Here is a 16,736-nt window from a genome sequence, read left to right as displayed (position 1 = left end):
ATTTTTTCGCCTTTCTATTCCTAGTGCCTAGCACAGTGCCTCACAGATAATAAGTAGGTTCTTTAAAAGGTACTCATTGAATTGAATTGAAAATATGAGCGTGCTCTTAAAGTTTAATTTATTCTTGTTTTTGGGAATACATGCCCAATACATGCATCACTGTAAGAAATACTTCTTATAGTTAGGGATAGATAGGACATTCCCCTAGTAGAATGTAAGCTCCTTGAGGGCAGGGTCTTTTGTTTGTGTTTTATCTTTGTATCCCTCAGCTCCTAACACAGTGCCTTGCGTGTGATTTGAAATGTATTAAATTATCTTGGAACTACACTGTGAAAGAATGCAAAACCTGTCCTTCTTTCCATGGCCTGGATATTTACAGGGTGTGTAATTTTTGCATGAGAACATAAGAAATATCATCCTGAGTTAATCTGAGAGCTCAACCAGCCTTGTATTCTATTTATTCTATTTCCAATAGTGACCTCATAGGGCAGCACATAGTTGCTTTTTTTTTTTTTTTTTGGTGATGTTGAGCTCAGGGCTATACCACTCTTACTCCCTTATCTAAATATCTTTTGTTTCTTTGTACTAGCCTGGTATGTATCCATTATCAATGAATTTACCCTTTTTATCTTTATTAAAGATGTGAGTATTTGTGTCTGCATCATGTATAGTCTCTCTAGGTAAGAGGATTATGTATGTATGTTTACTATCTGCTGGGTTAGTCAGTACCTAAAATTCCCTTTTCCAAACTTCAAAGAGGGCTCCCTAATTCTAGTAATCTGCCATTTAATGAATGTAAGTTTATTTGCCCTTTCCACATTCTTACTTATTAAATTGTGTGTGATCACATCCCCACTTAGATTTTCATCTTTCTAGATTGGTAATTCCCCTATAATTTTATTGTATTTCTTAGAAGTCTCTCCTCATACAGAAGTCACTCCATCTGCTGAATAGAGGAGGCCTTCTGTAGGCCGTTCTTTGTTATTTTTCTTGGCTATAGCACCAAGAATAGCATGTTGTATTCTATGTGTTGGTGGACCAGGGACACATAATAATACATTCATGTTTGCATATAGTCTCTCATTCATCCCATATGTAGCCAAATAATAATAATAGCTCACATTAATCTACTCCTTTAAGTTTTGCAAATTAATTTTTTTTGGGTGGGGCAGTTAGGGTTAAGTGACTTGCCCAAGGTCACACAGCTAGTAAATGTCAAGTGTCTGAGGCTGGATTTGAACTCACATCCTCCTGGCTCCAAGGTAGGTGTTCCATCCACTGTGCCACCCAGCTGCCCCAACGACTTTCATACATTATTATTTTCAATCCTCACAATAACCCTGTGAGATAGGTACTATTATTATAGTCATTATTATTATATTCCCATTTTTCCCTCAGAGGTAACTGAGGCTCAAGAGATATTCCATTACTTGCCTTAAGTTCACACAACTAGTAAGAGTCTGAGGCAGCATATAATAGTAGATCTTTTTCATGCTAAATCTTCTTGGCCACAGAAAACAAAACTCTCTTATGTTATACTGCCTCCAACTAAACACATTAATGTTTAATAACTATTTCATGAAGGAAATAGTACTGGACATGGAATTTGGGAGTTATGAAGACCTGGGTTCGGATCTTGCTGCTGCCACAAGTTCTGTAACCATGTGTTGACCTCCCTAAGCCTGCTTTCTCTTTAAAATTGAGATGATAATATCTATAGTCTCTACCTCACAGGGTTGGGAGAATCAACTATGATAGTGTCCAGAAAGCACTTTCCAAAAATTAAAATTCTATATAAATTATTATTTGTATTTTATGCCATGTATGGGAGTCTGCAGAAAGTGAGAACTTTACTCTTGGAGCAACAGCTTAGCTATGGAAAGAAACTTAGGCTGTGCAAGTTTTCACTAAGTCCTTTCTCTCCTTTTCCCATCCAGAGGAATATTAAACAGAGTGGGGCAATAGGTTTATGCAGCATGTATGCAAGCACACATATGTGAGCACACACACACACACACACACACACACACATGCACACACACACACACACACCCCGATCCCTCCTATGGTAGAAAAAAGAGAACCATGCCCATAAAAGAAATAAAGAAAAAGTGGTTAGTCCCATGCATATCAGTTTTACTTTGGATATGTAGCAAATATAATTATCTCAGGAGCTGAGTAGGGATGGCTAAGCATTCTGGCTACCTATTTGAGAAATGATGCAACTGAGGAATGTAATTTCTATTTGTTCAGTTTCTCCTCTGGGTCCTCCAAGGTAGAAAGCATTTGTGGTTTGCTGCTCTCACTCTTAGGGTTTGTCTCTTTTGCTCTACCACTGGATGCTTTAGTTCAAATGCTGCCTGAGTTTCTTTCCGTGTGTCTGTTTTTCAGCTCATAGAATGCTGTAAGAATGGTGGCAGTCTACTAATCCAGGGACCAGATCACTGTTCACTTCTTCACTACGCAGCTAAAACTGGGAATGGAGATATTGTGAAATACATCCTTGACCATGGTGAGTAGGCAGAATGAACTAAGAATCACTCCCTGCAGACAGAAATGGTTCTTACAAAGCCAGCTCTGACTCAGGCTACTTTCACAGTAGGTCTGATTAGTTCTCTATACCCCTTCAATGACCAAACACGTCTTAGTCTTCTGCTATTTTCTTTTTAACATTAGTACAATTTTAAAGCCACCAAACACTTTCCAGATATTGTCTTAACTGAGTCTTGCATCGCTCTGAAAATGGTATTTCTAGAGAGATGTTTCTGGAAATAAGGTGCCACAAACTAATGAAGCTTAGCTATTACTTTTAGCTTTCTATGTTTACACACAGTTTATGTAGATCACAGAAACCCTCTGAAGGACAATCGTTAGGTTCAGAAGTTTAGAGCTACAAGAGACTTTTAAGGTCGTTTGTGCAAACCATTTATTACGCAGTTGAGAAATGATGAATAACTTGCCAATATTTAGCCAGGTCCTGAGTGGTATGTCAAGTATTTGTAGCCAAGTTCTCAGCCTCTGGATCTAGCAATCTTTCCACTGTACCGTGCTGGCTTCCAGGTTTACCTCACCCCCTATTCCTAAGGGAGGAGAAAGTCTTAATACAGATTGGAAGAGAAACGTAGTCAAATCAGAAAATCTTCATGTTTGAAGGTACCTTACGAGTCCTGTAGTCCAAATGTACCTGACCAGGGTTATCTTCTACACTCTATCGTGGAAATTCAGTTGAAGACTTCCAATGATGGGAAACTTAACCTCTGAAGCAGCTTATTACCATTTTCAACAGCTCTAATTATTAGGAATTTTTTTTCTTAAATCTCTTTGAACTTTGCCTCTGTCATATCCACTTATTTCTTGTAGTTCTGTCATCTAGGACCAAGCACAACAAATCTAATGCCTCTAGTACATGACAGCCCTTCAAATACTTGAACGCAGCTATGTTTCCCTCCCTTTTGCCTTAGATATACCCTCCCTTCTTTACCTGTGCAATTTACGTATTTTAACATGTTTTAACATTTCTTTTAAAATTCTAAATTCTAAAAAATTCTTTGAAAAATATTATCTTGTTCCATTGTTTTAGCCTTCAAAGACTAGGAGAGTTGGGATTTTTATTCTGTATGTATTCATACATTCCTGTTATCCCAAATTCATGTTATCTGACAACGTTGCTATCAATGCTTTTATTCAAGTAATTGATAAGAGTGTTAAGCAGAAAAATGGTCAAGAGGAGAACCTTATAGTATTTCACAGAGACCTGTCTTAAGTCTGACCAGTATTTGAGTTTGGACGTTTACTTGGTTCTGAATCTAACTAACTGTACCATTATCTAGCTCCCTTCCCTCCATCTTGCCCTCAAGTGAGAAACTTTCTCAAACTCCTTGCCAAAATGAAGATATATCATGATATTTCCCCCAATATTTCAGTCTAGTAACTTTGTCACAAAAAATAAATGAGCTTAGTTTGGCATGAGGCATAGCTTGTCTTTGACAATCTGATCTTGGCTTGCATTCACTGATCTCTCCTTCTCTAAGTGTTCATCATCCCTTTAATAATCTTTTCTCACATTTTGTCAAGAATCAGAGCTAAACTTGTTGGGTCTCATTTGAAGAATCTCTCTTCTTTCTCCTTTTGAAAATTAGGCCTATGTGTGCTTTTCTATAGTCCTGCAGAACCATTCTTCATGGTCTTTGGAGATAATCGACAGCAATTGAGCAATCAAATCCACTAGTTCTTTCCAGATCTTTAGATACCATTCATCATGGATTGGTGAGTGGAGCTCATTTAGGGACAGCTAAGTACTTTCTTACTTTCTCTTGTTAATCATTTGGATTCTATCCTTCTGAGTTTGAAGACTATCTCACTTGATAGAGAAATCACAAAGTTTTTCCTGCCTTTTGTCTACATTTGTTATCATTGTACCATTTGTTTTCCCAATGATTTTTCTTTTATTAGGTTCATCTTACCCCAACATTGCTTAAAAACACTGGTCTACCATAAATTCATCTTAAGTCTTAGCTTATTCTGTTGTTGTTGTTGATTTGTTTTCTTTTTTTTTTTTTTTCCTCTGGATACTATTCTTATAGGACTTTGCCACACTTTGGTATTCTGTAAGTATTTGCTCTTGCTTTCGTCTTCTGTGCTTACCTTTTTGGAGACTGTAGTGACGGAGTTCTGCATACAGCCATATTGTTCTTCTTAGACAGTTCTTCATTTCTTCCTCATATGAATCTTTTATATTTGTGTTATAAGAATTTTGTACTTAAGAATACCCTATCCTTCTTCCCCTGGGGAATCTTAGGCCATAGAAAGTGGCCTACCTTTTTCTGACATCTTGTGTATGTCCAATGCCTCCAAGCCTTGGTTAGATATTAGGTTAGGCTTGGAATTCACCTCCTTACCTATCACAGCCTCTGAGGTAGAATTGACATTCCTTCAAAAACTCCAGTTATTTGTGCTTCTGCATCACATTTTTCCTTATTGGTTAGGATTGGGTTAGAAAGATGGCTCCCTTCACTATCTCTTTCATCTTCTTAAGGGTGAAATTATCATCGAAGTAAGTCAATAATTTTTCAATTGCTTTGCTTTTTTCATAGGGAGATTGTTCAGACAGTTGAAGCCCTCGATCATTATTGTATCATGTCTTTTTGCCAGTTTTTATAACCTACTCCTAGAATTCATCATGAATGAGGCTCCTTCTGCCTAGGCAGTCTTTAATATATTCCCATCATGATATTACTTCTGTCTCTCTCTGTATTGATCCTTACCCAAATATGTTCCATTGTATTTGCCCTCACTAGTTTTATCTTCACCACCAAGTTTATCTAATCTGTTCGTTTCAAGTATGATACCCATTTCACACATCCTAGTTTTTTTCACCTCCCACCAGATTTCAGTAATATTTGTGACACTGAATCTACCTCCTTTACTTTTTCTAGCCAGACCTCCTAGACCCCCAGCTACTGTTCCCTGACAATCTTCATGCCATGTGGCTGGAATGTCTCTTTCCTCTCCACAGTCTACTGCTTTATACTTCTAGCTCTGGGAAGAATAATCAGATCAACACTATCATTACTGGATTGAGTAGTTCAATCACTTACTCTATGACTCCATTACCATCCTTATGACGTCCTTGACCACCACTCTCATTTATGTGGTGTATTTCCTTATTAGAACAAGGTCCCTCAGGTCAGGAATCCTCTTGTTTTGTTTATGTTTACTCCCAACACTCAGCACAGTGCCAGGCATATAGTAAGTATTTAATAAATGCATCATCAATTAATTGATTCACTCATTGCATTAAGATCTCTAGCTCACTATTTATTATATTGTACGTTTGAGTGCATTTATATACGTCTGAGACTATGAGTGTTTTTCTGCTCTTCTTCTGGATATTGTCTCCTAAGAATGACTAGGCACTTTCATTGCTTTTATTCTTTCTATAGCATACCTACTCTTCATTCTTACCTTTAGATAGTTTGTTCCCTTCCCCCTCCATTTTTCTCAACCATACTCATAACAGAAAAGTATACTTTTTTTTTGTTTTGTTTTTGCAAGGCAATGAGGGTTAAGTGACTTGCCTAGGGTCACACAGCTAGTAACTGTCAAATGTCTGGTCTGAGACCAGATTTGAACTCACATCCTTTTGACTTCAGGGCCAGTACTCTATCCACTGAGCCACTTAGCTGCCCCAGAAAAATATACTTTTACCAGTCCCTATTCAATGTACTTCATCCCTGGCCTGTCATTACTGTGTATTAATTTACTGACCAGAAATTCAAATCCATCCTCTGGCACCATCTTGTGAATTGGCTATTGACTTCCCAAATGCCACTTTTTTCTCTAAATTCCCTATCTTCAAATGACACTGGTTATGAAAATATTTCCTGCGTCGCTAAGATCCTCACTTTCTCACATAGGACTTCATGTTCCCTATATTAATTCAGTACTTCAATGGATTCACGTTCTTATCCATTTAGTTACTCTCTCAAAACATACAGATTACAACCCATGTATTTCTTTCCCTTCTGGGCGATTCTTGTTCATGCCTTCCTATAAATCCTCCATAGATGATTTACTTAAGTGCTAGAAGCCTTATGCTAGGTTTGTAAACATTCTGTATGTATCAGTGAAGCTCTTAGTGAACTCTGCCAGTTACTCCGTGGTTGGCATGCCTTTTCTTCCTATCATACGTATTTCCCTGGATGATAGCATATAATCTTCTTTTTTCTTATGTCAATAAGAGTAACATACTACAGCCTGTTTATATCACAGGTAACTGCATTCCCCTCTGAGTCATGAGAATTTTTGTTTCTTTAGAGATTGAAATGTTCCATTATTCACAACCGTTTAGCATTACCAGGAGAATATTGGTGCTATAAAGAAATACTTAACAAAAAAAAAAAATTTGTGTCAGATGATAATTTGTTGAAAATGCTTTGCGGAGTTCTGATTCTAGGAGCCAAGATGGCAGAGTAAGAAGTAAGTCTCTCTTACCCTCCTGTATTAACCTCTGAAAGCCCAGAAAATATCACTCATGGAAAAACCCTAAAACAGCTGAGCCAGAAGAAAGACAGGGTGCAGTAACTGGGTAGCCCAGGTAGCTTGGGGGGTTAATGGGAAAGGCCCCTCTTGCCCTGGGGGAAGGGGAGCAGTACTGAATGGGAGACATCCCAGCAAGCTAGTGGAAAGCCCCACCTCAGCATACCAGGAGGAGAACTTGAAACCCAGGTGGTGGAGCAGGCAAACACCAACACCTGGACCTCCGAGTGCCTCAGTAAGGGCAGGGGAACCGGTGGAAAACAGCATGGAAAACCACCAGGTGCCTCAGCATTCTACAGCAACTGGGTCTCCCAGTGCCTCAGCAAAACTAAGGGAAGCAGTGCTCCAAGGGGCCCCGAGGCTAATAAATACCCTGCAACATCCATCTGAAAGGAGGTGAAGAAAAAGAAAGGAAGGAAAGGCCCTGGGGAGCCATAATACCCAATCCTACCCCTAGAGTTCAAGTGTTGCTGTTTCCAGCCCAACACCAGACCAGGCAAGTTGCCCTACCCTACAGCCTCCAACTGCCAACATCGGAGGCCCCAGCACACAAAGCTAGTGACCATGCCCAAGGCTTCCAACACAAGAAGTTTGGGTTAGTGCCCTCTGCTTCCCAGCAGGAGAGTCCAGTCTATATTGGGCTAGAAAATAAGCAAACACCATGAGGAAAGAGAAACGTATGATAGATTGATATTATGGGAACAGTGAAGATCAAGGCAGACATTCTGAAGAGGACAACATTGTCAACAGACCCACATCTGGAATCTCAAAAGGGAATATGAACTAGTCTGAAGCCCAAAAAGCCTTCTTAGAAGAGCTCAAGAAGGATTTTAAAAGTCACATGAGAGATAGAAGAAAAAATAGAAGAAGAAATGAGAGGTGTACAAGAGAGAGTCAATAGCTTGGAAAATGAAGGACAAAAATTAACTGTAGAAAACAAGTCCTTAAAAAATACAATTGACCAACTGGAAAAAAAAAAGTACACTGAAGAAAATGCTTTGCAATTTTCCACGTGTGATCTAGTATACTTTCTTAACTTTTCAATTCTAGACCCACCTCATTGTCACTGGCAGTGGATGTCCAAAATACATGTATTACTAGCTCAATGACTTCCCCATCCAAATTCATGGCATAGTCTGGACAACAAGCCTTATTCATCTGGGATCACTCCCACTTTCTTGTATAGTATGTACACACACATCCTGGCATTGTTATTTTTGTTTCACTTAAAATATTGGCATGATTAAAACTCACTTTTTTATTTTATCGTGTTTCCCACAAGCTAGAGTTTCTGTTTGATCCATAGTGATGTCTTGAGCTAAGAAATGGGGGTGAAATGTATTGATGAAGATCCTTCTGCTAAATCTAGAGAGGACATAACATGAAGCAGAGAGATAGAGACAGAAACAGAAAAAGACAGCGTTAAAATATGCTAAATACATTATATATTTTAATCTAGGTTGGCAAACCCAGTTAGTGTGAGCATAGAATTAATGAGGACAAAATCTTGATTCCCATATGATGCAATTAACACTGCACAAAGAAAAACACTGTTCCCATGGCTATCAACCAAACCCTGAGCTCCAACCAGTTCTCTCACTGTTAGTCCCATTGGTTACAAGGGGGCTTGATAGAATGTGAATGGTACAGCATGATTCATCACCGCTGTTCAAACAAACCAACTTGATATATCCTATTGACCAAAATTAATTAATAAAAAATGAAATGCAACCATTGTTGGGCTCAGATCTACATCCTGCCAAGTTGGCACATAATACCAGTTTCAACTTTAATGTCCATTGTACTCATGGAGCTGGATATGATAAAATCTTAATGTGTACAGATTCACCACCACTTGATGCAAGCGCAGATACTCACTTTGGCTCTTCCATTTCCATTTGGGTGCATCTCTGTAGTCTGTGATGTAAAGTTCATGTCAGTTGTGGCTTTGGCAATAAAACTCTTGGGATCTCCTCCCTGCCATCCCAAGTGAATTATTTTCCCCTCTGGGAAGGGCACAAATTGCCTAAAACAAAGCTTTCTCTTTACGCAGCAGGCACCCCCTAAATGTCATCTATGATGAAATTAGCAGTTGTTTTCTAGATTGGATTGTGGACAAAAGCTGTCCAATTGCTTAAGCCCAGCAATGAAAATGGCCTCTCTACTAAATAGCAGTCAGTAACACTATAAAATATGGATAGATATTGAGGGAATAATGACCAAAGCTATCCTTGGACTTGAGAAGAGCTTCCCTTCCCGTTTTTTTTCAACCATACTCACAACAGTAAAACTATACCTTTACCAACTCTTATTTGATGTACATAAATCCTGAATCATATACTGACACTAACATTGTGACCCACGATAAATCATTTAAGTACTTAGGGCCTCAGGCCACTCTCTAAGACTAAAGTTTCAGAGGGCATGACAATATGGAGGCAAGTTCCACATTGACAATTCACCAAAGTGATGAGTTTACTGGGTCACATTCCACACACCTCAGAAATTACACTCAGCCATCACATATGCAAATTTAATTTCATTTAATTGGAATATGACTTGAAATTTCGAATAGAATCAAATTGGACAAAATAATTCAATGTTTTGTCTAATAAACCCTGGAAAGAAGAAATAGAAAGGAAAAGAAGAAAGAAAGAAAGAAAGAAAGAAAGAAAGAAAGAAAGAAAGAAAATGGCATAGCTGATACATTGGATTTAGAGTTAGAGTACATATATTTGAATCTCCACTGTGCTAATTAATGCCTGGGCTTTAAGTGACTTGGAGAAGTCACTTAAAAACTTTATGAGATTCAGTTTCCCCATATGTAAAATTAAAGGGTTAGAATAATGGCCTGCAAGGTCCTTTTCAGCCCTAAATTCATATTCCTAAGATCTAGACAGTGAACTCTGAATCTTAGAAAAGTTTTCTGATTTGGCTTAAGTCACCATTGTGACTTAATATGTTCTCTATCCAAAGTACATGATGTGACTGTCTGACTTTGTGCAGAGATACCATTGATTATAGTAACATTAAGAACTCAACAGGGCCCTTTAGCAGAGTGAATAAGTGACATGGCATGTGGTTCTAACATCAGCTACTTTTCTTGCCTTTTCTTTCCATCATTACTACTCCAAGCCTGCTTGTCTCTCCCACCCCTCAGTTGTGGCATTTGTGGTTGGGGATTGCAGTCCCAGTCACGACTTCAGCTCACTAAAATACTACCCCATCTCCGAAAGGCAGAAATGAGAGATTAGTGACTCTCACAGACCCAGTAATCAGTGATTAATTTCTCTTCCAAGGGCTCTTTTAAAAACCAGACTTTTGAGCAATGAGGCAAAGGGAGGAGGGCTCTGCATAGATTCTGGCTTGAAGGATGTAATACATTGTAGAGAAGTCTATGAAAATGTTGAATCTTTTTCTCCCTTCATCTTCTCCCCGACCTCTCTCATAGCCACAACCTGCTGCTTTCCTTTATGAAAAACTCAAGTTTGGGTATTTGAAGGGCTGAAAAGGGAATCAAGGGACAAGGAGAGTTAACAATTCCTCACAGACAGTGGTGAGAGACATTAAGGATGGAGAGTTATTCCAGCTGAGTTTACCCCCAAGTGGTTCCTGCTTTTCAGCTCCTTTCAACCATATTTTACACCCCAACCCCCTTTCCTCCTCCCCTGTTTGGCCCCTCTGAGAGACTTTTGTCTTGTTTTATTCTTTTACCTCCCCACACATTTTGTTCTTTTGTTTTTGCTCCCCCCTCCTTCCCCCCTGCAGTTTTCCCTGATAGAAATCTCCCTCATGCATTTCCTTTTGGATTTCTATGGGGTTATTCTGTCATCTTGTGCTGCCTTCAGTCTCTTTTTTCTTTCCCTGCCTCTTGTCCCCAAGAGAAACGGCCACCTTCCCCGCTGGGACAGGATGACAGTGCTGTGAGCATTCCCAGTGCCAGCTTTCCCCACATCTGTGCAGCTTTTGTCCCGCGGCAGAGGGGGATTTGGAATGGTCGGCTGGCAGCGTCAGGGAGACTAATGGAAAATGAGGGCCAAAGAGGAGAAGGGGGTGGGAAGGTGGGAGGGAAAGCAAAAGGGATTTGGAGGAGTGGGTAGGAGACATAGGAGAAAAACACAAAATTAAAGGGTGTACACTACAAAGACTCCAAAGGTTCTGGTTTCTCTGTTAGGAATGGAGCAGTCCAGTGAATGACCTCATGTGGGACCTGTGCAATTGCTACTACATGGTGAGGATATTTAAGGAAAAAAATTGATGTTTGGAATAATACACTAAACTCTGCTTTCTTTGTACTGGAGGAAGATTTTCTAGAAAGTCTCACTTTTTTCTCTAATAATTTCTTACTTAGATTCCAATCTGTTTTTAACCCAGTCCACCTCCACCCCATTACCTTCCTTCCTTCATGGTTCTCCCACTTTCTCGAAGTGTCTTCTGACCTCACGTTTCAAATATGAACTTGCACTTAAAAAACATGATATGAGCCATGTAACAAGTGGACTGAATTATAGGATCTCAGAGTGGGAAGCAACCTTAGTCTAACCCCTTCCTGAGCAGTGTTCTCTCTCATGGCTTCTATGACAAAGATTCTTTCAGGCCCCAAAATGAGAACCACCAGTGATAGAGAACCCATTACATCCTAGAGTGGTCTACCAGTGACAGGGAATTCATTACATCCTAGAGTGGTCCATCCCATTCTTGCAAAACCCTAATTGATGGAAAGTATTTCTTTATGTTTGGCTTTCACTTGCCTCTCAGAAACTATCAACCAGTGGTACTAATTTTGCACTCTTTGGCCAGGCAAAAATGAGTCCATTTTTCGAAATGACAGCTCATCACATTCTTGAAGACTGCTATCCTGTGCCTCGAAGGTCTTATGCAGGGGTGGGGAACCTGCAGCCTCAAGGCCACTTGTGGACCTCTGGGTCCTCAGGTGCAGGCCTTTGACTGAATCCAAACTTCATAGAACAAATCCCCTTAATAAAAGGATTTATTCTGTCAAACTTGGACTCAGTCAAAAGACTGCGCCCAAGGACTCTTATGTCCTCTAAGCTAAACATTGTTTTTTTCTTTGCCTGAAGTGCCCATGGTTTAGTTCTGAATCCCTCACCCTTCTTGCCATCATCTTTTGAGATCCTGAGAGATGCAATGTAATATACTGGGTAATGAGCTAAAATTGTAGTCAAGAATCCCTGGGTTCAAACTCTGCCTCAGACACTAGCAATGTGACCCTGGGCAAGTCATTTAACCTCCTGTGCTTCCATTTCTTCATGTATAAGATTAGAGGTTTGGACTCTATGGCTTCTAAGGCCCAATTGCAGATGTAAATATATGTTCCCTAAGGCAACTCAGTTTGTCAATATTGAAATGTGATTCTCAGAAGTGACCCAGTACTCCAGGTTTGGTTTTAGCAAATTTAGTACAGCAGACTATCACCGTCCTCCTTCTGAAAACAATGCTCCTATTACTATAGTCTAAGATTGCACACACTCAGCTTTTGGTTGCCATCTTATGCCATTGGCTCAAATTGAGCTTGCTGATCTCTTAAACCCCAGGTCTTTTGGAAGTAAACTGCTTGTTAGATACGTTTCTCAGACTTGTATGGTTACTTGGTTTTTGAAATACAAATGTAGGACTTTATATTTGTTACTAGTAAATTTAATCTTATTTGTTTAGACTCATCCTTCTATCTTATGGAGGTTCAAATGGATTTTTAAAACCAGATTGCATCCATGCAATTCAATTTAATTCAATTTACATTTATTAATTTCCTGCAATGTACACGGTACTGGGAATGCACAAACAAAAATAAGACATTCATTCATTTATTCACCAAATATTTATTAAGCTCTGAATATAGACAAAGAGCTGAGCTGAATTCTGTGGAGGATTTAATGTAAAAGAGATTATCCCTGACCTCTAGGGTCTTACAGCTTAGTAAAGGAGATAAAATATTCACTTCCCAGATATCTTCACACCATGCTGTCTCCACTCTGGTCATCATCTTTATGTCTACCAATTGTAATCTTAGACTCTAACAGATGAACTTTTATCTTACCTTGTTGAAAACCAGGCCTCCACCCAACTTCCAAAAATCTCCATACCATGCTATCTTCCTCACTTGCTTTTCCAGATTCCTTTTATGTATAGTTTTTCCTCATTAGAATATAATTTCCCTGAGGACAGGAATCTTGCTTGCTTGGAAGAGTATCCCCAGAGCTTGGCATCATTCCTGGCACATAATAAATAACATAATAAGTGCTCTATCTGTCTTTCTATCTATCTAAATAGCTATTCTACAAAATTATATGTTAAATCTCATAAGTGATACAATAATTATTATATGAATTCAGAAGAAAGAGTACATTATTTCTGGGGCTGAGGTGTCCAGGAAAGATTTCATGGAACAGGTGAGATTTGTACCTTCAAGGTATTATAAATTAGCCTTTCCCCCAAGATGGCGCTGAAGACGAAGAAGGAAGTGGTTGTCCCCCCCCCCAAGACGGAAGCCAAGTCCAAGGCCTTGAAGGCCAAGTGTTGACGGGTGTTCATGGCCACAAAAAGAAGATCCAAACGTCTCCCACCTTCCGGTGTCCCAAGACCCTAAGACTTCGACGACAGCCCAAATACCCTCAGAAAAGTGCCCCTCAGAGAAACAAGCTTGATCACTACAGCTTCATTAAGTTTCCCTTGACCACTGAGTCTCCTATGAAGAAGATTGAGGACAACAACACCCTCATCTTCATTGTGGACGTCAAGGCCAACAAGCATCAGATCAAGCAGGCGGTCAAGAAGCTGTATGACATCGACATGGCCAAGGTCAACACCTTGATCTGGCCTGATGGAGAGAAGAAAGCCTATGTCCAACTTGTTCCAGACTATGATGCTTTAGATGTTGCCAACAAAATTGGAATCATCTAAACTGTGTTCAGCTATCCCACTCCACCTACAATAAAAAGTTTTCCAGTTTAAAAAAAAAGGTATTATAAATTAGTCTTTACCTCATAGACTAGATCATTTAGACAAACCATCACAGGATCCTAGGAGGATATGGAGATTGAGACCATTTTCTATGTGCACAGACCAGCAGTGAAGTGACCTTTTTCTAAGCTTTGCTTTTAAATTTCATCCTTGCAGATATCTTCTTACTCAGAATGTTCCTCATTGATCCATTTTGTCCTGTACAAAGCCCTACTCCTTCTATCTTCCTTCTCTACCCCTCTCCTCTTTATTCTTGCTAAGAGAGTCATTTTTCCCTCCCCGAGCAGAATTGTTTTATTTATTTCTTATATTTTCATAACTGATTCTCTCTGCTACTGCTGATTGATCCATTCTTAACTAAACTAAGCAAGACCACCCATACCATCTCTTTCCCATCTCAGGCAGAAAAGTCTCAAGGCTTACTTTCATCTGTGTCCTGTGTCAGAACCTCTAAGATTGGGACCCATAATGAATCCGTGAGCCTTTGATGCCTAGAGAATAATGTAGGAGAAAAGAAAAATGAAAAATAATTCCTCAAACATTAGGGTCCACATTTGCCCAATACACAGACAGAAGAGAGGATGGAAGTTTAGAAAATCCTCTTGATTTTGCAATCCAAGCCAAATTTTTGGCTAGGCCTATTGCCCTCCTAACTCTGATCATTTGATATCTGCCCTATTCTCTTCATGATCTGCCTTCTCTTGCATATTTCTGCAGATAGGGGCATCAGGGTAGTTTAAATGAAAGTATGTGTTATCTAGAAACCTTAATCAGCCCTTGGTTTCAGTCTCATTCAGCAAAAATTTTACTAGAGATACTAATCACTTCTACTTTCTGTCATTTCTGTTGAAGATGCTGACAATGAAAAGGAGGTACTGGAAAAAATTAAGCATTTTATTGTAAATAATTCTCCCTCACAAATGGTCAGAATGAGCCATCTCTCTATTCCCCCTCCCCATTCCTTCCCTGTCTTGCCTCAGACAATAATTTTGCAGTCTTGTCCCTCTTGCTTGCTGGGAGACTTTAAAACTTGGCCTGGATGGCTTTGGGGACTCTCATCTATTGAAGCAGCCCCCATTGCCCTGAGTGATACAGTCAAATGAAGGAGGAAGCCGCCGCTTCAATGAGACACTGCTTCTGTTGCTCAAATATTTTTGCAATTAGCAGTAATGATGGGAATAGAAGTACTGGGGAGATTGGGTCGCTTGTTTTTTGTGCCTTTCCTTTCAGAGTGAATGGCTCCAGAGGTGAGCAGAGGGCGTCAGTGGCTCTTTAAAAGACTGTTGGGCTTTGGAAACCTTCCTGCTCCCCAGACTTGTTGAGGCTGCCCTGTCAGGAATGAATAGAACTAAAGTGGCTGGTTCTCAGGGGCTTGTAATTTAAGGCACCAAGAGGCTTCATGGGTAGTGTAGAGGAAGGGGACCTGGTGGGGGGTTGGGGGAAGGCAGAGAGGGCAAGAGGAGGCTTTCTCTCCGGCTTCCTCCCTTAGCTGCTTATCACCAGCTGCCAAGATGAGGCCTTCGTTTTAGGGATAATCTTAATATTTGATGAAGTTCTGTTAGGACCAGCTGAAACATTTTACTTGTGTCCATTCCCTCTCCTCTAGTCACATGGGCATCACCCTAGTTAGGTCCTCATGACCTCTCACCTGGACTATTATAATAGCTTTCTAACTTGTCTTCTTGGCTACGGTGTCTCCTGTCTAATATGTCCTTTATGGCAGTCCAGATAATACTTTTATTGTGGTAGTCAAGTCACATTATTCCTATGCATAGAAACCTTCATTGACTCTATTGTTGACTGAATAAAATATTGTATAAAAATCTTTATTTAGGGGCAGCTAGGTGGCACAGTGGATAGAGCTCCGGCCTTGGAGTCAGAAGGACCTGAGTTCAAATCCAACCTCAGACACATAGTAGCTGTGTGACCCTGGGCAAGTCACTTAACCCAGATTGCCTCACCCCCCAAAAAAATCTTTAGCCTGGTATTTAAGACACTCTACAATCTGACACAGTTCAGTGGAGAGGGAATTGGTTTTGGAGTCTGAAGAACTGGGTGAAAACTCTGCCACTCAGTATCAGTGTGATTGTGAGGAAATCATGTTACTACTCCAGGCCACAGACTTCTCATACATAAAATAAGAGGGTCGGACTAGATAAGTAGTGTTAAAATCAAATTTGAACAGAGGCCATTAATCCATACGTGAGGATTCCTGATGGCTGCATATTTAAAATGTGATATCATCTATGTTTCATTGTATTTTTACTTATTTTTTTAAAATATTTCCCAATTACACAGGGGCATTTAGGTGGCATGGTTGTTAGAGTGCCACGCTTTGAGTCAGGAAGACTCTCCTTGGGGGTTCAAATCTGGCCTCAAAAATTTACTATTTTTGTGACCTGGGTCAGTCACTTCACCCTGTTTGCCTCAGTTTCCTCATTTGTAAAATGATCTGGAGAAGGAAATGGCAAATGACTTCAGTATTTTTGCCAAGAAAACCTCAAACGGGATCATGAAGAGTCAGACAACTGAAAAAGACGGGAGAAAAATTACATTTTGATCTAGTTTGGGTGGCACTCGTTAGTATTATGAGCCACATGAGACTCACAGGCCATGTGTGTCTGGAGCAGATCATGTCTAAGGCCCCTAAGCCTATGATTCTACTATTTCAGCATTCTCTCACACGAACCTCCTTTATGTACTCAATGCAGCTCATC

At 39.8% G+C, this 16,736-nt stretch overlaps 1 protein-coding gene and 1 pseudogene across 1 annotated transcript in view; both read left to right on the top strand.

Moving 5' to 3' along the window:
• The window catches only part of DGKI (diacylglycerol kinase iota), a 543,147-nt gene that overhangs the window by 514,715 nt on the left and 11,696 nt on the right, over window positions 1–16,736 (top strand). The window contains exon 31 of the mRNA XM_027842255.1: window positions 2,392–2,512. Coding sequence (XP_027698056.1) covers window positions 2,392–2,512 — 121 coding nt within the window. The remainder of the gene's footprint in view (window positions 1–2,391; window positions 2,513–16,736) is intronic.
• LOC114028063 lies at window positions 12,878–13,975 on the top strand (annotated as a pseudogene).

Source organism: Vombatus ursinus, unplaced genomic scaffold (assembly GCF_900497805.2).
Source record: "Vombatus ursinus unplaced genomic scaffold, bare-nosed wombat genome assembly UNPS02014870.1, whole genome shotgun sequence".
Classification (NCBI taxonomy): Eukaryota; Metazoa; Chordata; class Mammalia; order Diprotodontia; family Vombatidae; genus Vombatus; species Vombatus ursinus.
The sequence above is the reverse complement of the archived record's forward strand: the minus strand, read 5'-3'. Positions and strand labels throughout refer to the sequence as shown.